General features: G+C 38.4%; 1 protein-coding gene across 3 annotated transcripts in view; it reads left to right on the top strand.

Moving 5' to 3' along the window:
- The first annotated feature begins 931 nt into the window (after window positions 1-931).
- GK (glycerol kinase) overlaps window positions 932-24,517 on the top strand; it is a 34,841-nt gene continuing 11,255 nt past the window's right edge. For 2 of the 3 annotated variants that reach the window (XM_077172062.1, XM_054654472.2), the window contains exons 1-16: window positions 932-1,110; window positions 8,702-8,775; window positions 9,374-9,480; window positions 10,024-10,101; window positions 11,062-11,141; window positions 12,119-12,256; window positions 12,657-12,766; window positions 13,449-13,515; window positions 14,119-14,136; window positions 15,980-16,015; window positions 16,599-16,666; window positions 18,009-18,051; window positions 18,734-18,814; window positions 20,669-20,747; window positions 22,617-22,713; window positions 24,236-24,320. In XM_077172062.1, the coding sequence (XP_077028177.1) occupies window positions 1,045-1,110; window positions 8,702-8,775; window positions 9,374-9,480; window positions 10,024-10,101; window positions 11,062-11,141; window positions 12,119-12,256; window positions 12,657-12,766; window positions 13,449-13,515; window positions 14,119-14,136; window positions 15,980-16,015; window positions 16,599-16,666; window positions 18,009-18,051; window positions 18,734-18,814; window positions 20,669-20,747; window positions 22,617-22,713; window positions 24,236-24,320 (1,227 nt within the window). In that variant the 5' untranslated portion in view covers window positions 932-1,044. The remainder of the gene's footprint in view (window positions 1,111-8,701; window positions 8,776-9,373; window positions 9,481-10,023; window positions 10,102-11,061; window positions 11,142-12,118; window positions 12,257-12,656; window positions 12,767-13,448; window positions 13,516-14,118; window positions 14,137-15,979; window positions 16,016-16,598; window positions 16,667-18,008; window positions 18,052-18,733; window positions 18,815-20,668; window positions 20,748-22,616; window positions 22,714-24,235; window positions 24,321-24,517) is intronic. The other variant, XM_077172056.1, reaches the window with a different exon arrangement.

Below are 24,517 nucleotides of genomic sequence, written 5' to 3'. Positions count from 1 at the left end.
TTTTTCTGGAACCACAAGTTACCAACAACCAGTAAAGGAAGGAAGACCGAGATTCCATTTTTATAAAGCCAAGGAGTATCTCTGCATGACGCAGGGTAAATATTTAAAAGATAAAAGAAGCCGCTTTGGGGATGTATCATAAATACGTAGAACATATCTCGGTCACCCATGATCACAGCCTTGCACAGTTCCTCGGCAGCATTTGTTCTGAACAAAAAATTTCAAGGGACACCCAGGCTTAGCAATTCCCCAGCGGAGTCCCGCCTCAGAGAGCGGGGGGTTTCTTTCCCCTCTCCCCGATAACGAGCGGGACACGTTTCGCTCCGTGGAACACCGCCTCAAGGCACAAGTGACCCGAAAAAGGGACCTGAAAAGAGTTCCCGCTGCTCTCCCGGAGCGACCCGGGCTGACCTCAGAGCCAGCGGCGCTGCCCTCAGAGCCGCCGGCGCTGCCCTCAGAGCCAGCAGCGCTGCCCTCAGAGCCAGCAGCGCTGCCCTCAGAGCCAGCAGCGCTGCCCTCAGAGCCAGCGGCGCTGCCCTCAGAGCCAGAAGCGCTGCCCTCAGAGCCAGAAGCGCTGCCCTCAGAGCCGCCGGCGCTGCCCTCAGAGCCGCCGGCGCTGCCCTCAGAGCCAGCGGCGCTGCCCTCAGAGCCAGCAGCGCTGCCCTCAGAGCCAGCAGCGCTGCCCTCAGAGCGGCCGGCGCTGCCCTCAGCACCCGCGGGACTCTCCCGCCTCCCGAGCCGCCGCCCGCGCGCCGCCGCCTCAGGGGCTCCGGGGCGGGGCGAGGAAGGGGGCGCGCCGCGCGCCGCTCGTCACGTGACACGCCCCTCTCGCGCCCCTCCGCAAGCCGGGCCCCGCCCCCAGAGCTCCGCCCCCGCCGCGCCCCGGGCTCTGATTGGCTGCGGGCTGACAATGCGCGAGGCAGCGCCCCCCGCCCCGCCCCCCCCGCCGGCTTCACCCCGGCAGCCACGCGCCGCCGGCCGCGAGCTGCCCGCGCGGCGCCGGCGCGGCCGTTACGGGAGCGCAGCGGGCGCTGAGGGGGCCCCATGGCCGCGTCGCTGGGGCCGCTGGTGGGAGCCATCGATCAGGGCACCAGCTCCACCCGCTTCCTGGTGAGCACAGCGCGGCGATCGGGGCGGCACCGGGGGCGGGCGGCGCCCCCGCGGCCTGAGGGGAGCCGCGGCTTCCGCGCCTTCACTCCCTTCCATCCCGGCGGGGGTTGCTGCCGTGCCCTTGGGGAAGGGCAGGGGAACGGGCCCGCAGGGCTGCGCTGCGCTGTCCCGGCTGCAGCCTCCTGTCTCCCGGAGAAGCGGCGCCGCTCGGCCCGGAGGTGCCGGATCCGCCGCTGTCCCTCAGTCGCGTTCCCGCCGCGGCGCGGGGGCAGCGTCCGTCCCGAGGGGAGCGGTCCCGGGGCGAGCCCGACACCAGTGGCTCTGCTGCTGCTCCAGGGGACTGCGGGATCCCACTGCTCCGAGCAGGCTGCGCTTGCAATCTGTCAGGCTTTCAATCGGTCGGGTACCTCGCCCCGAATGGAATCAAATGGACGAGGTCCTGAGGCAGCGGGGAAATAGATCCATGCGAGCTGATTGACTGTGATTAGCTGTGTTCAAACAATGCGATGACTCCGCTGTGTTCCCCGCTAAAACCTGCCCGGGGCCTGCTGGAGCGACTGCTGCAGCTCCAGCCCTCATGTCAGTGCATCTTGGGCACTGTCGGTATTCAGGTGGCTGAACCTGCACACCTTGTGAAACACTGATTTGTTTAAACACTAGGGAAAGATAAGTTTAAGGATAGGAGAATTAATATATTAATCATATATTTGACCCCTTAGTTGAAGGATCTAGTTATTTCTGTATTATGCAATAGGCTGTAACTAATGTTGTATATGAAACTTACTGTAGATACTTCTGGTTTGCAAATCTCTGCAAATGTACTGTCCCCTAGTCAGTTAAGTCATGGTAGTTTGACTTAATTAAAGGCCTATGACAATTTCCTCCATGGAATAGAGATATTTACTAGATATAAAGTGTTGTCAAATGTGCAAAGTATGAATTGGGAAGATAAATGTTTTGGTCTGCCCTTGCTGCTTTTTTTTTTTACTGCTTCCCCCGTGTGAAATGTTCCTTCATGAAGCAGGAGACTGGACTATCTTCTTGACCTATGTTACCATTATTACTCAATATCACGACCTTCATGCGATTGTCAAATGAGAAAACAGCTCTGGGGGCGGAGAGAAACTCCAGACTGACAAATGACACCAGTGAGCTGTCTTGGATGCCAGTCAGGAGTCATTTTTGGGAACAAACTTGAAGAAGGTCCCTGTAATGCATTAAGATACATTCTATCTGCTTTCATGTATATAAAAAGTTAACTTTTTTCTTATCCTCAAAGGATAACACTGGTAGAAGTAAAACTTGAACTCTTTTTACAAGTGTTTTTACAAGTTCCTCTTAGGAGGAATTTCTTACACTACATACATTCATCAATGGCTTTTATGCAGGTGGGGAGATTTTGCCTGCCTACAAGAGGATTCAATTGCTTCCTAGTTTTTTTCAAGAAGTATATTGTGTCTGCCACTTTTAAATTCTTGTATCCGTCTCAGTGTCTCTCAATTCATGTCAACAGACAGCATTGTCTTAAACTTGGCAGTGTGATCATGTCTTTATGATAAAATTACATGGGCTTGAGCAAATAAGATGCATGATCACTGAGTTAAATCAGAACACAGGGGATAGGGAGAGAAGTGGGCAAAATGTGCAGAGATCTGTTACAACTCATCTCAGTCATTCAGATAACAACACCTGTAAATGGAGAATTCTGTGCAAGAAAAGGATTGCTGCAGTTGGAATAGAGATTTTGCCTTGAAATATTTTAAGCCAGAATATAATGTATTGTTGTCTGTACCTAAATTATTTCCTTGGCTCTGTTGATCTTTTGCTTTTAATTATTTTTGTTACGTTTCTTAGTGATGTCTCTACAGTTTTTTTTTTAATGTAGTGTTTCCAATAGTTTTTGTCTTCACCAAGTCACAAGTCAAAATCAGCCTGCTGCTTGCTTTGCACTTGTGTATTCAGTAGTTCAGTGCAACTGTTATCTAACTTTTTAAGTGGAAAACATATGATTTTGAGTAGGTTAAAGAGTCCTCCTGGGTGAAAAGCTGTCTGGTCCAATGGGGCCAAAGAGCAGTGTCAGCAGTCCAGAGTGTAAATTTACAACTACAGGCGGCAGATTTACCAGTGGTGTCCATAACAGTCAGTAGTGAGGGCTGATACTCTGTGTTTTCCTGGACAGCCATGGGGATGGGTTGGGATGTTCTCTCTGATGGGGGTGGCCAGCTGACTGAAATTCCAGTTGGAGAAGGGGCCTGCCAGAATATTCATACAGTTAAACAAAGTTTAGCACTTGAGACAGAATGCTAAGAAGCTGCTTCATGAAAAAAGACACACTACTGCTGGACATCAAGTTGGATATATGTGAGCAATGCATCCTTGTGGTGGTGCACATTGAGAAAAGTTCAGAAAGTAATTGTTGCCATCTGTGCAGCACTTAGGAAGCAGCATCTGGAACACTGGGTCTGATGTTGGACCCTGCAGAAGATGAGCGTTGGAAGAACTGGGTTTCATCCAGCCAGAGGAATCCCTGTGCTGCAGCACAAGGCCATGGAAGGAGGGTTGGAAGATCAGGGATTCTTTCTTCACAAGAGAGGCTTAAGGGGTGTCCTCATTCCACAGTTTGTGGAGAACACAGAACCAGCCTTTTCTCAGACATGCACAGGAAAAGACAGTGGGCAGTGAACAGGAGCTGCAGCAAGTGTGGGATCTCCAATAGATGTAAAGAAACAATGTTTCACTGGGAGGGCTCCAGATCCGGGGCCGAGAAGGTGTGTGGAATTTCCATCTTTGCAGACACTCAGTGCCTGATTAAAACAGGCCCTGAACAGCCTGGTTTTAAATTCAGGCTTACCTGAGCAGGGAGGACCTCCTGAGATTCAGAGTAAATTATCCTTTGTGCAGACACAAGTTTTGTCTCTCCTGCTTGTGAATGAGGGGGCTGTGTGAGCACAGAGGCTAAAGGAGCACCAGAACTCAGGTGCATTTCTGTTACTGTCACTCCTTCTTTAGCCTTGCCTCTCACACAGCACACATGCAGTGGTAGTTTTATGCTGTAGCTTTATCCTCCACAGACCCTCTTTTGGATCTTTACCTTTATTAGCTAATTTTGAAAAATGAGCTGCAATTATTTTTGAGATTGGAACTTTTCTGTTAAGTTGGGTTGAACATGGGTTGGGTTGAACAAGATTCAGAGTTACCAGGGGGAGCACAGTGCTCACAAGACAATTGCTTAAAGCTCATTTTCTTAAAAATATCAAGCAGGAACATAAATTGGATAAGCTAAATAAGTGTACCCAGATGACTGAATTCTAGCTAAGATGTTTCATTGAATATTTTCATCAAATACTTTCATCTCTTGTGTTCCATTTTGTATTATTCAAGAATCATAATAATGCACTATAACTTCTTTTGTGAAAAGTCTTAGGATCAGGAGCTAATGGCCAGCTGAACCATTGTTTGATCTCTTGAAAGGTATTTGCTGGACAGTGTTTCTGTCATTTTATCCAGGAACAGCAAGAATTGAAAGACACATTGAAGTACCTACACAGTACTTTAAGTTATAAGTTTGTCAGTCAGACACAGGACAGTTTTTTTTCTGCCTTTGCAAAATATTTATTTTTTCCTTTACTTTGTCTCCAGAAGAAACAATCAAATAAAGCTATATCACACTGTAAGCATTCTTTTCAATAAACAAAACCTGATTTTAGGTAAGGAAAACATTCATATCCATTGAGCTTTCTCTTCAGAGGGGAATTCATTTTACCCCTCTTCTGAAGTAACATGACCTTTTATGAAAAACTTGATTGTATAACTTGCAAGAAGGGTTAAAAATACTGTAAGTACAGTTTTCCCCCTAGCTCTAATCACTTAAAATATAGTGTAGTTTTACTTTTAAATCCCATAATTGTAAGCACCTCCTAGATGGCGACAGAAATCTGTTCGTCATGAGCCTTCCAAGAAAGGTAATTTCTAGGAGGCTTTAAACTTGGACTTATTCATAAATTCTTACTGTGCTACTCCTAGTTAAATAATTGAGAGGGAAATTATTATTTGTCTCTTATCCTTGCCACAGCTGGGTTGATTTCGATGCAATTTCAGAACTCCAGCTCTGAACTTGTTTGCCTGCAAAGCCATGACTGTTCTTGCTTGCCAGAAACTCATGAAGATACAGCACAGCATAACAGAAATAGCTTTTCTGCAGGCAGAGTTACATGACAAAGATCGAGAGATATGAAAAGTCACTTGTAAAATCTGTTCTCATTATTGTCTTTTCAGCTGTGCAGCTTCTTTCATCACTTCCATGAGCCTCATATTTCTGTTCATTCCTTGAAAATTGTTACAACTCATTGATATTAATTCTTTTCCACTAAGACAACAAAACATAAATGCAATACACAATAATATGTAATAATATGTAACTGTACCCCTTTATGTGATGTGATGTATTATGTTAAAGACCCTATAAAAAGCTTCAATTGGGTGATCAGCCCCTGTGCCTCTCTGCTTGTTCACATACAGGGCATCTATGTAGGCCTTTCCTCTCTGCAGTCCTAAGACTCAAGGCTCAGGCTCTGATTCTCTGTTGGGAGTAGAGGGAGGATGTTATTTATTCCTTTTCTTTAATCTCTCCCTAGAGAATTCGGTACACATCTGGTGGCTTTCACTTTCATCTCTGTTCAAAACAGCTGTACAAGTCCAAATAGCCTAGACAATTCTTCATTACTACTGCTGATAAAATTAGGGCAAAGCTGACTTTGGCTTTCCCCACGCACAACTGAGAGGTCAGTAGCATAAACTTGAATCAGTTCTTAATGAATATGACAGGATTGAAAACCTCTAGTCCCAATAAATTACAGAAATACACTTCAAACCTGTTTCAACAGGGATGTATACACTTCAAACCTGTTTCAACAGGGATGTATTGACCTTATCTGATTTATTTCTACTTATTCTCATTTATTTTTCTGTCTCTCCACTGTCAAACAGGGACAGCATAGGGAATTTTTTTGACAGCAGTAGTGGGTTTTTTGGAGGGAGTGGGAAAGAAAGGCTTTGAGGTCCCATATGTTCTATTTATTCCCTATGTTAGATATAATTTTATATGTTTAAATTTAGTGACTCATTCATCTTTCCACATATCAGAATTCTGTCTATCAGTGTAGAAGTCAATCATAGAATGATTCTTTAAGGTCAGAAGGGACCTTAAATATTACCTGGTTCCACCCCCCACCATGGGCAGGAACAGCTTCCATTAGACCAGGGTGCACAGGGCCCTGTCCAGCCTGGCCTCAAACAGGGATTGCTCCCAGTGAAACTTTTTAATCCCTTGCCCTGAATAATAGGGAGTGTCTGTTGCTTTTGTTGAGAATGTCAGAAGCTTGCAGGTTTGTTTGTGATGGATTAGCAGTGTTTGCCTAGTTCTTCTCTATGGATATGAAAAAATCTGTGCATTCATAGAGTTATTGCTTCCATTGAAAATGTGTTCCTGTCACAGCTTATTGCTGTGTCTGCAAGCCACACACTCCACATTCACTTGATGACTTTGTCTCATTGAATATGTGCTTCCTGCTACCAGTAGGAATCCTTTGCATTACCTTCTGATTCAAGAAATACTGAATGATTAGTGGTGAATGATTACCACATGATATTTAACATTGCTAGTATGTCAGATACATAACATATTAACATACAGGTTAAATAAAAAGTCTTCTATCTCTCTGTCTTTATTCTAAAAACCTAGTAAATTTGAATATGCTTTTGGCAGGAAGGCAATTTCTAGTAAAGCAATCTTACTGCCTACATGCAAAACAACCTCTCCATTAAGTATGTTGTGTAGCATTTTGAGATCCATATCCCATTATGCAGGTTGCTTCCAAATGTGTAGTACTGACAGAGTTTTTTCTTTAATAGGATAGATTCCTGTAAAGCCTGAGCTGGTAGATGAAACACAGATAAGTAAATAAAGTACTAATGATTCAGTGGTGCTCTTTCTATGTCATCTTTTGAGCTGATCATAGAAAATAATGATCATGTACCTTTTAAAGACTTCTTTTCTGGACAATGGAGCTTTCAATGCTTTCCAGAGTTTGTGCTGTTTTCATCCTTGGAGGTTTTAAAGACTTGCTTAGAAAAGTTCTTGAGCAACCTGATCTAATCTCATTGCTGATCCTGCTTTGAGCAGGAGGTTGTACTAGAGATCTCTCAAGGTCCCTTTCAGCCTGAATTATTCTGCAGTTCTAATATATAAGTCAAATGTTTCTAAACTTCAAAGTTTCACTCTAAAAATGCTCTAGAGAATCAGAACTTCATCTCCTTTTTGTCAGAGTTGTTCTAATAGTTTCTGAGTAAAGTGTACTGTGTAGATGATACCAAGAGTTTATGGATTAAAAACTTTAAGAGAAACCCCTAAAATCTGTGGTATGAAAAGAGAGCATTAACAAGTACAGAATAGGTTCAGTTGTATCCTAGAGGGTGGACGGATATAACTGAATTTTGTTTCTTTAGCATGCAAGTGGTTTCTAAATCTGGCTCAGCTCTGCTTGCCATGAAAAGTTAGGATGGTGTCCTACTGATATGTTCTGCAGTTCACCTGAACCTGCTGCTAGATTTTACTTTCTAGGCCCCAGAAGGTTCTTGACTCAAAAGATTCTGTGTGGTGCTGTGGAGAAAGAGCCCTTCCCCCAGGACTGCCACCACTGGCCAGCCAGGCTCTCTGGCTCACACACTGTTCACTTCAGCTGAATCTTTCACTGGGTGTCCCTAGCTTGGCCTCGCAGAGATTCCTTTTGGGAACAGGCCACTGCTGGTTAATGAGGCTTGTTGTGCATTCTCCATGAGCTTCCACTGCACCTCTAACTTGGGATTCCTTGAGAACACCCATTGATAGAGTACTCGTGATTCTCTACTCTGCTGGTTTTTATTGTAGAGTATCCAAATTTAAGTTACTTTTCTGCATGTTCTCTTTTTGATGGGTTGTGTTGCTGCAGTGGCATACTTTTCTTGTCAGATTGTTCATGAGCTCTGTACTTTTAGTTTGTTTTGAAAAAAAATGGGTTTTGCCTAGGTACTTTCTTGTTCTTTAGTTTGATAGATTTTGTCATAGATTTTCCCATAGATTCACATAGATCTATTCACACAGATGTCCCATAGATTTTGCCATAGATTTTCACTCTTCCTAAAATGTGCTAACCCAAGAAAACACACAGATAACTCTGGCAGTAGAGTGGCACAGCAAGAGCTAAAGAAATGCTATTATCAACAACAGTGGGTATTTTACTGAGTAATATTCTAATATGCATCAGGAGTCTAACTTCTATAACCACCACAGGAAAAAATCTGGTTCTTTTCCGATCCATTAAGGAAAAAAAAAAGCAATTAAAATTGACATAGTGACAGCAAAGTTTGCCAAAATAATCTTTGCCTACCTTAATTTTAAAAATGTATATATCTGAATTCTTGTTATATAGATGTTGGGGTTGACAATAGAAAATCTGTTGTCACAGCACTGCATTTGTTCAAAATAATAAATGTTAATTATTGTTGTATAAACTTCTGTGCTCATAGAAAATTCAATTGTGTCATTAATTTGCAGGTTTTTAATGCAGCAACAGCAGAGCTCTTGAGTCACCATCAAGTGGAACTAAAGCAAGAATTCCCTAAAGAAGGGTATGATTTTTTTTAATTTATTTTTTTCATTTGTGTAGAGTTTGGTAGAGCATATGAATTTTTATCTATGAGTCATCAAAACTGAAGCTGATTAATAATTCTTAGAAGCACAGCAACTGCTATAAAAGACTGGGCAGAAAAAATGGCATGAAATAGCTCCCACTGGGTGTCCGGAACGTGCCTGAGTTACAGAACTAAAAGTACTTGGTGTTTGGCTCTGGTCACTCATTTACATATTTAACATCTAAACTTTAACGTCTAAACGTTGAAGTTTAAAACTAAAGTTTAAATGAGACTTAACATCTCATTTAAGGTAATAAAACTGGTAATTTTTACATTTGAATCACAGTCTTCAGCTTGGTCATAGAAATATCTTCCTTTGTTTTCTGAGTTTTTCTTTGTTTGTTTGTTCGTTCCTAAATGACCTACCATTTGCTGCCAATGCCCTCTGTATAGAAGAAAACAAAACTCTTTGTAGATATGTAAAACATGTTTTGTAGCTATATTTGTATTAAAATGCTCAGCTTGTTTTTCAGACTAGTATTATTTTTTCTTTTTATGTACGTTTTTATTAACTGGTGTTTACTGTTTGTTAAAGATGGGTGGAACAAGATCCAAAGGAAATATTAAACTCTGTCTATGAATGTGTGGAAAGGACCTGTGAGAAAATGAGAGAACTGAACATAGACATCGCTAACATAAGAGGTACTTATGGGTAGAGGGCTTTAGCATGCTATGGTTGAGCAATTCAGATACCATGCTTTTTAAGTGAATAAATAGAAAGGTGGCAGCATATGCCAGCCTCAAACAAAATGTTAAATTGTATTTGAAAATAGTTTTTTGGGGAGGAATAATAAAATAAGTGTGTGTATTAGCAATGCAGAATCTACAAAGTAGACTTAACCTGACTTGTAAAATCACAGAGACAAGTGATGAAGAAATTCTGAAATTAAGTTTAGAACTTTAATTTAGGAAAGCTGTTTTCCCCTGTCAGTGTTGTTGCTGTCTCAGTTTGTGGCTGAAAAAGAGAGAGGTTTAGAGCATATAGGTTAATCAGCAAAGATGAGTTCTTAGAAGTAATATTTCTAGATTATGCCTTGAAAAAATTGGAAACTTTTTATTTCCCATTTACTTTCCTCTTCTGCTTACCTGTTCCTCCCTCCTCTCCACCTCTCCATTCCCTCCCTCACCCCCCCAAAAGGGGAAAACAAACCTTCTGAAAAGGATACTTTCTGTTTTGTCCTGAAGCCATTGGAGTCACCAATCAGAGAGAAACAACAGTGGTTTGGGACAAGACAACTGGAGAACCTCTTTATAATGCTATTGGTAACTATGCTTTCTGAATATGTAATATCATAATATGATCATGTTGTGGAAAAAATGCTTTTGTAGTTTCCTGTGCAAATCTGGCTGTGGCCTAGCCTACTAATTTGTTGGATTTTTTTGATATCTGTGTTGTAAAATGTGTGTTTGCATACACACCAGTGCAGTTTAAAAAAGCTTATTCCATAAAAATTGTTACTTAAATCACTTTATTGGTTTTAAAAAAACCCCACTACGTTCCTGAGGAGTTCCATGCACAAAATGCTCTGACTTGCATCCAATCACTGTCTGAAATTTTCAGGGTGCTGGTGATTTAACTTTAAAGGAAAATAATGTTAAGTAGGTTTAATTAGTGATGACTTAATGAATACTTATTAATACTCAGAGTTTCATTTTCAACTTAGCTTTTCAGATATTGTCAGCTGAAAAATGGTAATTGTCTAGACTTGGTTTTTTAGGTCAAGAGCCAGATATAGTTTGATTTAGTATGACCGTAAAACCAGGACTCTTCTATATCAAATAAATGTAGTTAACAGCTTTATCTTAAACCCAGCTATACCTTGATAACTACAACACAGTCTTTTAGTAGAAAGTTTACATAGAAATAGTAAATAATCAGCCTGCTATTTGTTTTAACCTCTTAGTTTAATCACAGTCATCTGCTGTGAAGTAGCAGTAGTCACTTGCTTGTATTCTGATAAAGTAAATACCCTACTTGTGGAAAATCCTGCTTCTTTCTCAAATCATTTGTTCTTTTAAATCAAATTAATTTATCTAACCATTTTAATTTTTACAACAGTGCCTTTAAAATACAATGGCAATACAATATTCTTTCAACTACATGAAAAGATAAAAATAGACAGGAATTCATTGGCAAGAGCTGTGGTTTCATGGAAGCAGGCTGAACATGTCACTTTTTGTGTATTAAATCACATGATCAATTAATTTTATTCATGGTTTTAGTGTGGCTTGACCTGAGAACCCAGTCAACAGTTGAACATCTTCTTAAAAGAATTCCTGGAAAAAACAAAACTTTTTCAAAGGTAGGAGACATTCCAAACATTTAAATGGTACCTGCTGCAATGTATAATGTTTTGGATATATGTGTTTAAAATTCTCCTAAACAAAGTCACTTGTAACTTCTAGTCCTTTCTTAGCTTGTCAAATAATAAAAACTGAGCGCAAGACACCAGTCTGAGACTAGAAAATTTTTAATTTCCTTAAAATAAATGTTTAACACTTATTTAATATCTCACTACGGAAGTGAGACCTAATCCTGTGCTATCTAGCCAATATAAAATAAACATTACACACAAAAATTAAGATCAAGTAGAAAAAAAGGCAGGGAAATGATTTACTGGTATGAAATGTATTATCCATTCTCATGCCTTAATATTGAAATTAATTGCATCCAATCTGAGAACAAGGAAGATCATTCATAAAGAGCAAGTTCTTTCTTTTTTTGTGAACATATATATAACAAATTGAAAACTAAATGCTTTTAAAAAAGTGTCACAATTGTTTGATTAATGTTGTCCTTTACTAATACAGTAAATAGTATGTATTTTTTATATTATATGTTTTTCTACAGGCAGGAAATGGATGTCAAAAAGTGTATAAACTTACTTATTTTCAAGTTCTAGTAGAGTGCAATTTTCATCTTTCCTGTGTTGTCCTGCCCATTTTTGTTGTTGTTACTTATTGTCTAGTCATATGGAGATATCCTAGATAAGACAGGCCTTCTGCAAACAACTTTTTCCACGTAGATGATCTTTGAACTGCATTTAGATCAGCTTTGATCTTTATCTATTATTGCACTGGTCATTTGATTTTGATGTTTGTGTGCAACTTGTGTGTTGTATGCTTAGTACTTATTTAAATAATTACAGAAGTTCATGGAATTTTTCTGAGTTTTATGTATTTTCTTTTTCCCTTACTATCACCATTTTTTCATATAACTACAGTATTTATGGAAAAGATACTTGCATGATGTTTAAATTATTTTTTTTTAATTTTACAGTTTAAGACCGGTCTTCCACTTAGCACTTACTTTAGTGCAGTGAAACTTCGGTGGCTTTTGGATAATGTGGAAGAGATTAAGAAAGCAGTTGAGGATGGAAGAGCTATGTTTGGGACTATTGATTCATGGCTTATATGGGTATGTATTTGTATTTCTTACAATAAATTCCCATATCATGTAAATCTCCATGCATGTGATACTTGATGCCCACTGATAACACGGTGATGTCAATAAAAGCTACTAAAGAAATTCCAATGAGGTTCCTTGCAAGATGAACTTTTACTGTCCCTATACCATTATATTTTTTTCTTGAGTCTTATGTGTAGTTTACCATTATAGTTTGCTGTAAAACTTTGCTTACACTTTCAGAAAAATCTTGGACTTTAGAAAGGTGTATTAGGTCTGCCTGTTTAGTTGTTGCAGAAATACCAGAGTTCCTAATCCCAAGGTGAAAACTTTTTGATCTTGAAATTTTTTTGTAATTTGTTGGAGTAAGCCTATATTTCTCCTTGACAAATGCTGTGACTTTTTTGTTCAGAGTTTGACAGGTGGAACAAATGGAGGCATTCACTGTACAGATGTCACCAATGCCAGTAGAACAATGTTGTTCAACATTCATTCCTTGGAATGGGATCCTGACCTCTGCAAGTAAGCTCAGTTTTTCAGTAATGCTATTATTTAAATAGTTTCTAACTCGTTTAAAGGTAAGAATCTTTTCTCTAAACTAAGATCAACAGGTACTGTTCTATTTGCTGTTGACATTAATAACTAAGATTCATTATTCTCCAGATGTGCAGTTTATGGTCTGGATTAAATAAAAGTAGCAGAATCTTTCTGTAGGTGGAGGCCTGGTTCATGGAAACAATTTAGCTTAGTTGATTAAAGCATGATGCTAATAATGCCCAGGTTGTGGGTTCAGTCCCTGTAGGGGCCAATCACTTCAGATCCTTGTGGGTCCCTTCCAACTCAGAATATTGTGATTTAATAGTGTCTTTATTACTTAATCAAATTTGTACAGCAGCTGGAATGATAGTGTCTCTATTGGAGATTCGAGTTTACTAACAAGTGTATTATTAAGATATTGTTGGAAGAGGCATGAATTTCTATGTAAAAGAGTTGGATAGGTCCTCAAAGATTGAAATATATGCTGTTTTCCTCCAAAATTGTGTCCACTGTAACAAGTGAAAAAACATATAGATTAAAACCTAGAAATAAAAGTCCCTTTTATAGTTTTTTTCGTTATGCTTAAACTTATTTAAGAAAATAAATGCAAAATGCTTTCTGATTTAGCACTGACTATATAATATACATTATTTTTTGTTGTATTCAGGTTCTTTGAAATTCCTATGGAAATACTTCCAAATGTACGAAGCTCCTCTGAGATTTATGGTGTGATGGTATGTTTTCCAGTATTTGTGTGAAATTCCTGATGTAAAAATAGAACTGTATCCATTTGGATTTGACAGATTCCATAGATTAGGATTAATGGCTTTTTCTTGACCAGTATTGTTTGGTTTATGATTAGTAAACTGTTATCTACTGTTATATAATGTTATAGGAAGTTGAGTATTTGATTATTTTAATGCAGCACCAATTCTTCTGATACAGTGGCATCTAATTAATGAACTTCAAGATTGGATAAACTGGATGTTGGGATTTTGCATTCTTTTTTTCTGGTAATTTTAGTTATCGTTAATAAGAATACATGTATTTTGTAGTGAAGACAAGTTACAAGATGGATTTTTTTTTTAATAGAACTCTAACTTCCCTGAAATATTTTTGCTAATGTGTTAATGGAAATGCCACTAGAAGTCATTGCTGACATTTATTTATGTGAAGGTTGGATAAGAGTGAGTTGTATTAAGATGAATGAGCAAGGTAAATGGAAAAAGATACTGCCTGACCACCAGAACAGAATTGCTCTTCACTTTAAATGTGAACTTCTGTTTCTCTTCCCCTTTCCATTTTTTTTTTCTTTTTCTTCCTTTTGCTGGCTGTAGAAAATCTGTCCTAGCCGGGTGAGTAGAGGCTTCCATTAGGCTGACCACCTTACTCATTCTGCTCAGATGCTGTGCATTTTCATTGGTTTAAGGATTAGAAAAAGTGCACTCCTAGGCCAATAAATTTGCTGTGTGTTTCCAAATCTGAGATAAAAAAATTAGAGTTCATGCCAAAATTATTTCTAAAACGTGATCTCAATGTATGTGTTTGTCCTAATTTCCACACTGTTGAATATTTATTTTATAGTGAGCCAAAAAATACAGCTACTGGCTAATAAATGTTAGCTATAGCATTTTATAAATGAGAAAAACTGTCCATTTTCTCTAAAAATATTAATTCTATGGTAGCTAAACATCAGATTCATGTAGAGCTTTTTAGTGCGTTTATAAACACAGTTACCTTAAATACAGTTAATTAAAATGTGAATAATTCAGATTGGAAATACACTTGCATGGCTTTACTGAAAATTCATTTTCACGACTGCACAAAAAAAAACAATTTAAGGAAACAAGTAGAAATTGTCAGAAAATAGTTAAATAATTAAATAAATTTTTCAGGATACCCTCACTAAGTTTGCACATGACACTGAGTTGGGCAGAAATGTTGATCTGCTGGGAGGGTAGGAAGGGTCTGCTGAGGGATCTAGACAGGCTGGAGCAATGGGCTGAGACCAATTCTGTGAGGCTCAACAAGTGCCAGGCCCTGCCCTTGAGTCACAACAACCCCAGGCAGAGATACAGGCTGGGGGAAGAGTGGCTGGAAAGGTACCTGGAGGAAAAGGAGCTGGGGGTGCTGGTCAGCAGCAGCTGGACATGATCCAGGTGTGCCCAGGAGCCCAAGAAGGCCAAAGGCACCTGGCCTGGATCAGCAATAGTGTGGCAGCAGGACCAGGGCAGGGATTGTCCCCCTGTGCTCAGCACTGGTGAGGCCACAGCTCAAATCCTGTGTCCAGTTTTGGGCCCTCTCTACAGGAAAGGCATTGAGGGGCTGGAGTGAGTGCAGAGAAGGGCAGCAGAGCTGGGGAAGGGTCTGGGGCACAGCGCTGATGAGGAGCAGCTGAGGGAGCTGGGGGTGTTTAGCCTGGAGAAAAGGAGGCTCAGAAAGGGACCTTGCCACTCTATAACTGCCTGACAGGATCTTGTAGCTAGGTGGGGGTCAGTCTCTTCTCCTAGGTAACAAGTGATAAAACAGGAGCCTTCACAGCTTGTCAAATATTGGAACAGGCTGCCAAGAGAAGTGGTGGAGTCACCATCCCTGGAGGTACTTCAAAGATGTATAGATGTGGCACTTACAGACATGGATTAGTGATGGACTTGGCAGTGCTGGGTTAACAGTTGGACATGATAATCTAAGAGGTCTTTTCCAATTTAAATGATTTTATGATTCTGTAACAGGAATGTAAATGAAAACTCTGGTAGTGTTTAGAAGAAAGCCTTCTTGAGACTTAAAATGCTGTATCTTAACATCAGGCATCTCCCTTTGCTTAGGATGTCACCACAGCCATGTTTTTTTCCTGATCACTTTACCATTTTGCACTTTTGCATTTTACACTTGGCATTTACTGCACAGATTACACTGAACTGGATTTTCTGTATAGTGCTATTTCAAGAAAATTTATACTAGGAACTTTTGAGGTCACATAAACTATATTTGTAAAACTTCCTGCTCTTCATTTCTTAGTGGTTTAGACATGAGCTGCATTAAGCTGAAACAAAGTGTACGCCTGAACTAAGCCGTGTTGCTTTCATGACCCTTCTTTGTTTTCCTTTGAGCATTAGAAGTTTAGCTTATTTTTCATTGCCTCCAACTCTAGTCATGGAAAACTAACTCTGAGTTTTTCTTTCTCTTTTTGCAATACAGGAATCTGGAGCTTTGACAGGTGTACCAATTTCTGGGGTAGGTCCTACTTCAGCGTAGATTCTGGCATGACAACCTGGAACTCTATGAACATAACTTCACAGGAAAAAGCTTTAAGGATGAGTGAATCCTGCTGTGAATTAAGTCTTTAGTTTTTTTCTTCGGGTTAAACAGGAAGTAAACTTCTGTAGATGAATCACTATTTGGCTTGATCCATTATTATTAAGGTCTGGCTGTGGAAATACAAATGAGAGCTTTAGTTGGAAACTTGGTATCTCTGAGTAAATGAGTAACATTACAAAATGGAATCAAGCTCTGCTTCATATATATAAAAAAAGTATATACATAATCCAGAAATGCTGGGCAAATTTTCAGTTTTTTCTAATAACATGTGTAAAAATAGTAAATTTTAGTTTCTATTTATATAAATTACTCACCATAAGTAGCACAACACATTTCATTTGCAGTTCTTACAGAGGGAAGAGTAATAAAAAGCATAGCTTTTCTCTGTAGGTTTTTCCTTGCTTTTAACTATCCATGTGCTACCAATAGATTAGAGTTATAGACAAATATGAAATTCATGTGAGGACATTTGCTAAAGGAAAAAATCTCTCACTTTCAGTGCTTGGGTGACCAGCATGCTGCTCTTGTTGGGCAAATGTGCTTTCAAGATGGACAAGCAAAAAACACGTAAGTTATTAGGAAAGTAATAAGATAAACACCCTGCTCTGTTTTGAATTTAGTATTATGTTCTCTTTCAAGCAACTGCCAAACTCTTTTGTAATTAATGTGTAATTACAGATCTACCTTTTGAGTGTGTTGACCCACAAAGTAAACCATGTCTTGACTCTTATATAAAGTAATAAAGATATTAAAGTTACATGGCTTGTGAGGTATATTTTGGAATACAGTCACTGTGAGGAAAATCTCTATGTGACAGTGGGGTTTTCATTTTAACATTCTTCAAAACACAGATTAAAACAGTTGCAGTGTCATTTAAATGGTGACCTAAGGTTAAGCAAATACAGTACAGTTAGATTGCATTGACTTGAATGACACACCTTTGCTAGATAGGAAAGGTCCATTTCAATTGCAGTGCTTAGTTTTGCTTTTATGTCTAGCTCAGAGTGGAGAATTTTATGTTTGCTTTTTCCTGATTCTCAGCCTCTTAGTGTCCTTTGTTTAAAATAGCAGATCAGTTAAATCAGGCAACTGGTATAATCAAAAAATCATTGGAGGAGAAGCTGTCTGCTGAAATGAGACAGCTTCTGTTCCATGTACAACCAGGTGCTTAACTAAGCATGTAGGGACATACACACTCAAGTATGGGAGTTTCACAGGTATGGTTACATATTAGTCTATCTTGTTTTAATTCATTTCTGTTATTGGTTTACTATTTCTGTTTCCAAATATAACTGAAGGACTGGTTTAAGGTATTAGTTTTGAGGGGTTTTAAAAGGTAAGGAATATTTTTCTCAAGAATAACTTCTTGAGAGTAAGTTGGAGTGGTTTGTAGTATTTTGTACTCCTTATATTAAACTGTGTTCTTGTATAAGTGTGTGTGCATGCACATATATGATTTGGTCTTCAAATGAGAAACATGCCATTTTTAGAAATTTTTGAATGGGATATGTCTAAAGAAAACCCTCTTTGTGACAGGAGCAAAGTTTCTTAAAACTTCCCATTTAATATTGTGAAATATTTATTTTATAAAGTTGATCTCATAATCAGCTTAAATTGAAGTAGGTAAACACTGCCACCAAAGAGGAATTTACACTTAGTTTTCAGCCATATCTCTCCTTGATCAAGTGTTAGACAAAAGAGAGAGAGAGAAAGACATGTGACTGGATTTTTCAGCTTCAGGCTGCATTCCGGTCAACTTTTTGAGGATAGTTGTATCATCAGTTAATGTTAGCAAAACCTTCAAGGGTCAAAAAGTGGTGTCCTGACTCTTCACAGGGGACTCATGGATTGCAGTAACAGGTTATTCTTTAAACATTCTGGTTTTAACTTTGCTTTGTTTTCATACTAGGTACGGAACAGGTTGTTTCTTGCTGTGCAACACAGGTCAGAAGGTCAGTTGCATTTTTGAGTTGTTTGCTTTTTTGTTTTTCACAATCTATTTAAGTTCTGAAACACAACTCTATGTTAGCCATTCTTAGACTTACTAACAAAAATTATATTGCCAGACAAAGGGAAAAGCACATACTGAAATCTGAAAGAATGAAAGTAGTAATTTTTTTCATGGTGTTTCTGTAAGACTCCATTTCCTACCTCCTTAAGTTTCCAAACAGAACTTTTCTTAACAAGTTTCTTGCTCTTCCCTTGTATATGTTTTTTGTTGTCACCCAGACAGGATTAAGTGTTATGTTATTTAACCTTGTGCCTTCTTCCTGTCTTGGCTGTTTTATTTCTTGTCTTCATTTTCTGTCATCATTTCTTTGTAGTTGGAGTTGAATAAATAGTACAAAACTGTGGCTTCCTTCTCATTTACATCTCCCCCTAAAGACCCCCAATTCTTTTCTATAAGAAAGATGGAAAGATCTGCAGCAGCTTGTGGAAACAAGAATTAGCACCAGCAATCTGAGTGTTCTATCTTAGGGGTTTATTTAGAGTTACTGATAATTTACTTTGTTTAAACTTTACATATTTCATTTGAAGGTTTGGTCCCTTGTTTATTATTATTTGAATGTTTTTATTTAAGTATTTTCTGCCTCTGTTCATGCTTTACCTTTTCTTTCCCCTTTCCCCATTTAGTCTGTGTTTTCTGAGCATGGTCTTATAACCACAATAGCTTACAAAATGGGCAAAGACAAACCTGCTTTTTATGCACTAGAGGTAAGTTCAGTACTTTCTTCCTTTTTGTAATGATATATGTCCGTATTTACTTCTGTTATCTGGTATTTTTATGGTGTCCTCAGCTGTGCAGAAATGAAACTAGTTCTGTGTTATGCTTGTGTGCCTGAAGGCTTCCGTGTGGTTTTGGCTATTCCTGTCTCAAATCTGTCATGAAATCTAATAAAAAATATTTCTTCATTGCATCATTTATACTTTCAGAGCTAGATGGCTACAACATTTTTTCTGTTACTCAGTCTCTCAAATCTTTAATAAGTACTATAAATAAAAAACCATAAATTTTGTAATACTAAAAAAGGTTTAAAAAAAGAAGGAGAAAGTACTAATGTTTTAGTTATTACCTCATAATAAAGTCGTAGCTAATTTTTTTATTTTGTTCTAATGGATTTTACTTCTAACTTCTAAAAATGTGACTCAAATTTCTGGGAAAAAAATCCTCTAATAATTTAGGTTTTTTACCTCTTTCATTTAGGTGCTTACTTACAGAATTTAGTTTCTCAGTTCTCCAAACAAGCCTAAGGGCATCCAAATTATATAGAAAATTGTATTTATGCTTAAACTTTGGAGTTCATTGTTCTAAAGCTCTGCTTCTGAAGCACAGATCAACTTAGCACCTATTTGGTGCCAAAGCTTTGTTTAGAACAACAAAATTATTATTCTTCCATCTGTGTTGCTTAATGTGCTAAGTATTGTAATATAATAATTATTCTCAAATCACATGCACTGAATGCTGATATTGAGCTTTTGTAGACAGACTGTGTTTTCCATGTGAAAGACAACACAGGATTTTCTTCACTGTGAGAATATTTTGTGGCTTATGGTACTTTATTAGGATGTGGGAGGCTGCATTTATTTCCTTTTCCTTCCCTGAGGAAAGTGAATCTTGCATTTGCCATGACCTGGCAAACTCTGGGATTTTTATTTTGTGTGGGTGTGTGAGAGGTTTGTTTTATTTTCAACTCTTGTTCTTAAAGCAAGAACTGAAACTGTCTTGAGAGTGATTTGAATTCCTGCATGCTGAAACACCTGCACTTTGCTTCTTCTTCATCTCCAAGTCTTTAATAATATTGTCTGAAAACATGGCTTCAACAGAAGCTATTAAGTGTGCTTTGTCCATTCTAGAATCACCTACAGTCTGCTGGTTGAGACACTGCAGAGAGACAGAAAATGTGGATTCAGCCTTTTCCTTTAATCAAACTGGTATCTTATAATAGCCAGCTGCTTCGAAAACACCCCTGCCCCTTCTAGCAGTGGCTTGGAATGAAAATATAAAGCTGCTACTCTTTTACTTGAAACTTGGTCTACTGGACTTGGCTTTGGGGTTAGATGGGAGCCATGCCATCCATCTGTGATGTGATGAAGCCATTCAGGGCCATTTGCTGAGGCAACAGAACAATTTTGCTGGCAAATGCACAAGTGTCTAAATTTTCTGTCTTTCTGGATGTTTGTATTTAGACTAGATGTAATTCGTCTTGTTTTTTAAAATCAAAACATAAAAATATTAATGTGTCAGGAAAGGAAGTCTGAGGCTACTAAACCTCATAACTATATATTCAGAAGACATAAATTAGAAAGACAAGAAGACTACTTAGGAAATGTCACTGTAACTTCCCCTTATGGAAAAAAGCAGACAATATGCACCTTTCCTAGGTGGGTCAGTGTAACAGGCTGCCCTTTTTACATGGTAAAATGCCAAGAAACTCTGTGGTTTGGTTGTGAGCTGTGACTGTGAGTCTGCAGGGGGAGGCCACAGCGACCTCTCCTCCCCAGGCTTTTTAAAAGCAGCACAGAGCTACCAGTTGCTGTCTCCTAAAGAAGTGATTTTGTTTCCTTCAGGGATCTGTTGCAATAGCTGGGGCTGTTGTTCGCTGGCTGAGGGACAATCTGGGTATTGCTAAGTCTTCACTGGAAGTTGGTGAGTATGGAGCTGGACAGTTTTTTTAAGTTTTCCAATGTCATTATTTCTCTATGGGTGAATGAAAGCTCAAAATACTTAAGTAAAAAGCTGGAAGGTGCATATATTTTGCCGTGTTTAAACACAACAAAAATTTACTTTGCATCCATGAGCTGACTGTTGTTGATACATGTATTTCATAGAGCCTACCAACACAGTCTTGGAAAGGCTTTGTCAGCTTTGTTCTGTTGCAATCTGTACTTATTAGTAGCTTCCCTGGCAAGCAGATATTCAGGAAGATACTATAGTTGCAGAGCATCTCCTGGTTTTATGCAGTGTTGAAGTTTCCAGAGCCAAGAGTATTTAAGTCTGTATTACAGAAACCAGCATATATTTGATCCTAAACTTACATATTCTAGTCATAAACGTGAAAACCTGAGGCCCTGCAAGTGTATGTAATATTTATGTTGTAGGTTTCATATCCATTGAGTTAGGGATCTCAGTTTGCAAAGTTGCCTCTTAAAGAGATGAGGAGGAGGGTAATCTGTTTTGGCTGAGAATGCAGTAATCCTTTAGCATTTGTGTAGCTGATGTTTTCTAATTCAGATGAGCTGAAACAAACTGGATTGTAACATAAAAACTAGGAACATATCAAAATTTGGAAAATAAAAAATGTCAGAGACATGCAAAGGCAAAAATTTGAAAGTGACTGATTTAATGAGATTTAGGATTGAAAATAAATTAACTACATATTTTTAATAAATTGATATTTTATTCAAAGGTAGGAAAATTTAGAATTAAAATTTAATGTAAAACTTCAAAGAGTCAGCAAAAACTTAGAGCATCAGTCTGTTTTTCTGAAAGAAAGCTGTGAAGATCATACAGAAGAATATAAAGTAAATTAGCCATAAATTAAATCACATAAATTAGCCATTTGTTGAGACTACAGTACCTCTTCACAAGTTTGTCAAGACCTTTGGGAGGTTTAAGTTTCAGGACCTTTAACTTTGTCAGTGTTATTAAAGTCATGTAGGAATTCCATCATCTCTTCCTGTTTCACTGAACTTGTCTTTCCTTCTGCATTCACTCCTTTTTTTAAGTGGAGTCTGTATGAAAGAATCAATTTAGAAGGACTTCTTGAAGATGTTTTACTACTTCTTTCCTATACTGCTATGTTTCTCTGATCAATGCAAATAAAAGAAATTTGCAAAAGCAGAAGGAAAATGCTCCTTTATTGTTATAGGAAAGAGCTGTTCATTAGCAATATCTCTTTTGTCATTATAAATGTCTTAATTTTTTTTTTTAATTACAAATATTTTGGTATTGAGGAGTTCATATATCCACAGTTATTATTCTCATATCAAGAAACTTCAGATTTCCTTCTAGCTGGCTTTGTGATTAAATACATAAGCTGACAATTTGGAGCTCTAAATCCATTTGAAATTAATGGGAATTTAGTTCTTAACTCCCTTTGGTCTTGATCCAGTTTCACTTGCTTGCCTTGACTTAAATGCAAGTGTGACCTTTTCAATTGCTTTGAAGGTTGCATTCTTTATCCACATGATAGATAACATTTGAAAACCTCACAAAATCCAGGTCAGAATATTGAGTGCACAGTTTTGGGTTTCAGTTTTGATTTTTCATTTTGCATTTCCCACAACTCCTTATGGTCCATCTTCTGTTTATATTGTTGCAAAAGGAAAACTGGTTAGCAAGGCACAGAGTGCCAGCATTAGTTTTATTTCCTAGTTGTATACATGGCTGGATTAAATTTTAGCTACCCAAGATATCCTGAATATTTTTCTTGATTAAATAATAACACTTCTAGTGATGTATTTAAGTGTTGGTATAGTTGTGAAAAGCTAAGTAAGTGTTTTGTGTGTGTATTAGAAAAACTGGCTGCAGAGGTGGGAACTTCCTATGGCTGCTACTTTGTGCCAGCATTTTCAGGACTGTATGCACCATACTGGGAACCCAGTGCAAGGGGGTAAGGATCTGACTGAACACTGCACTTGCAGGGGGATTTAATAATTTTACAAATATTCCTTCCAGGTATGTGAAATTTTCCTTTTTGTTGCCTTGATGTGCCCAGATACATTATTCTCTGTGGTATTTTCATGAGCTGTGTTTCTGTTCTATATTTAACCTGATCAAAACAGCAACTGCTACTGGGAGCAAAGGAAGGATTAGCTAGCCCAGCTATTGATCCTCCTCTCCTCTCCTTGTCCCCCTCCTCAAAAAAAAAAAAAACAAACCCAAAAAACCAAAACCAGTATGGGGCAGGGAAAAAAATTTCTGGTTTTGAAAGGGTTTTTATCTCACTACAGTAAAAGAAGTGGTCTGCATTCCTGTGAACTGTCAGGCAACAAAAGTAGTAAAGAAAGAATTTTGTGTTTATTAATGTTTTTGAGTTCAGTTTCAGGCCATGTAATTCCTTCCCACTTGGCCTCCTTCCCCTTGTACAGCGCTTTCTTTCCAGTCTATTGCAAAGTCCTTTCTACTCCTTTTTTTACAGCCCCTTTCCTGGTAGCTCAGCCTCAACCACCTGGTAATAGTTCAAGCAATAGATTTTGTCTTTTTTGCTGTTGTGAGCTTGCCTACTGTTGTTGGAATCACAACATGCCATAGCAGTCATGGAAGCATAACAAATATAATTAAAAAACAACTTTCCTAGAGTGGGAAAAGAAGTCTTAAAGGCTAGCTTGTTCCCAAGGTTTCAGGTAGTTGCATTTTTAGAATTCAGATGCTTCTTGTATGTATCTTTTTCTTTAAGGAAAAAGAAAAATCTCTGAATTAGATGTTTTTACAGTTTTTCATATCAGAATACTTTACTTTTAATGGTTAAAAACTGATCTTTGGAATGCTAACAATAAAAAATGTCCTTTAATATCTTTGAACTTGCATGTATCCAGCAGTATTTCTGTGTAGTACTGTGCTGTTCCTCAGCTGTTGAAATAGAATAAAAGATGGTTATTTGCTCTGCTTTTCAGAGTATATTGGCAGAATTCAGCTTACTCATAGTTAGATGTAGCATAATTCCCATACCCAAAAATCTCTTTGAAGGTTCAGAAGCAACTAATTATCAGACTAGATCTGAAAACAATTTCAACCATTTAGAGAACAGCAATGACCCATAACAGCTTTTCCTTAAGAACTGAAAATATTATAGAATTCATTAAGATTTTCATGATCATTTTTATTGTTTTAAAAAGAAATCAACCTCAATCAAGCCTTTTTATTTTCTCTTAAGCCTTTTTTTTTTCTTCCCTGTGGGAGTGTTTGTGTGTGTGTACAGATGATTTACGGCAACTGTATTGATTGGACTCTTGAAAGCACCTTGTCAGAAAAATGAGAGAGTTTAGATTTTAAAAAACCAAGCTTTTTAATATTAAAAAAGTAGTCTTCATACAACAGAACTGAGTGAGATTTGAAGAGGACCTAGGTGTGAGGTGTGGGTTTATGTCTGATAAAGAAGAGTGTCCTAATTGGGTTTTTTCTCTCTTCAACAGCATCATCTGTGGCCTTACTCAGTTTACAAATAAAAACCACATTGCCTTCGCTGCACTAGAAGCAGTCTGCTTTCAAACACGAGAGGTAAAGGCAAATGGAGTCCTAAATTCATTGTAAATTAATGTGATAACAGGAACTGTAGCTCTTCAGGAAAAGAGGAGATTTAAATGATTTAATGAAGATTAGTTATATGCTTTATTTTTTACTTGGATGCTATTGTTGTCTTTACTTGTTGCTAATGTTGAAAAATTGCTCCTGTGGACTTAGCTAAAATTGTGTGG

This window comes from Agelaius phoeniceus, chromosome 2 (assembly GCF_051311805.1).
Source record: "Agelaius phoeniceus isolate bAgePho1 chromosome 2, bAgePho1.hap1, whole genome shotgun sequence".
Lineage (NCBI taxonomy): Eukaryota > Metazoa > Chordata > Aves > Passeriformes > Icteridae > Agelaius > Agelaius phoeniceus.
The sequence above is the reverse complement of the archived record's forward strand: the minus strand, read 5'-3'. Positions and strand labels throughout refer to the sequence as shown.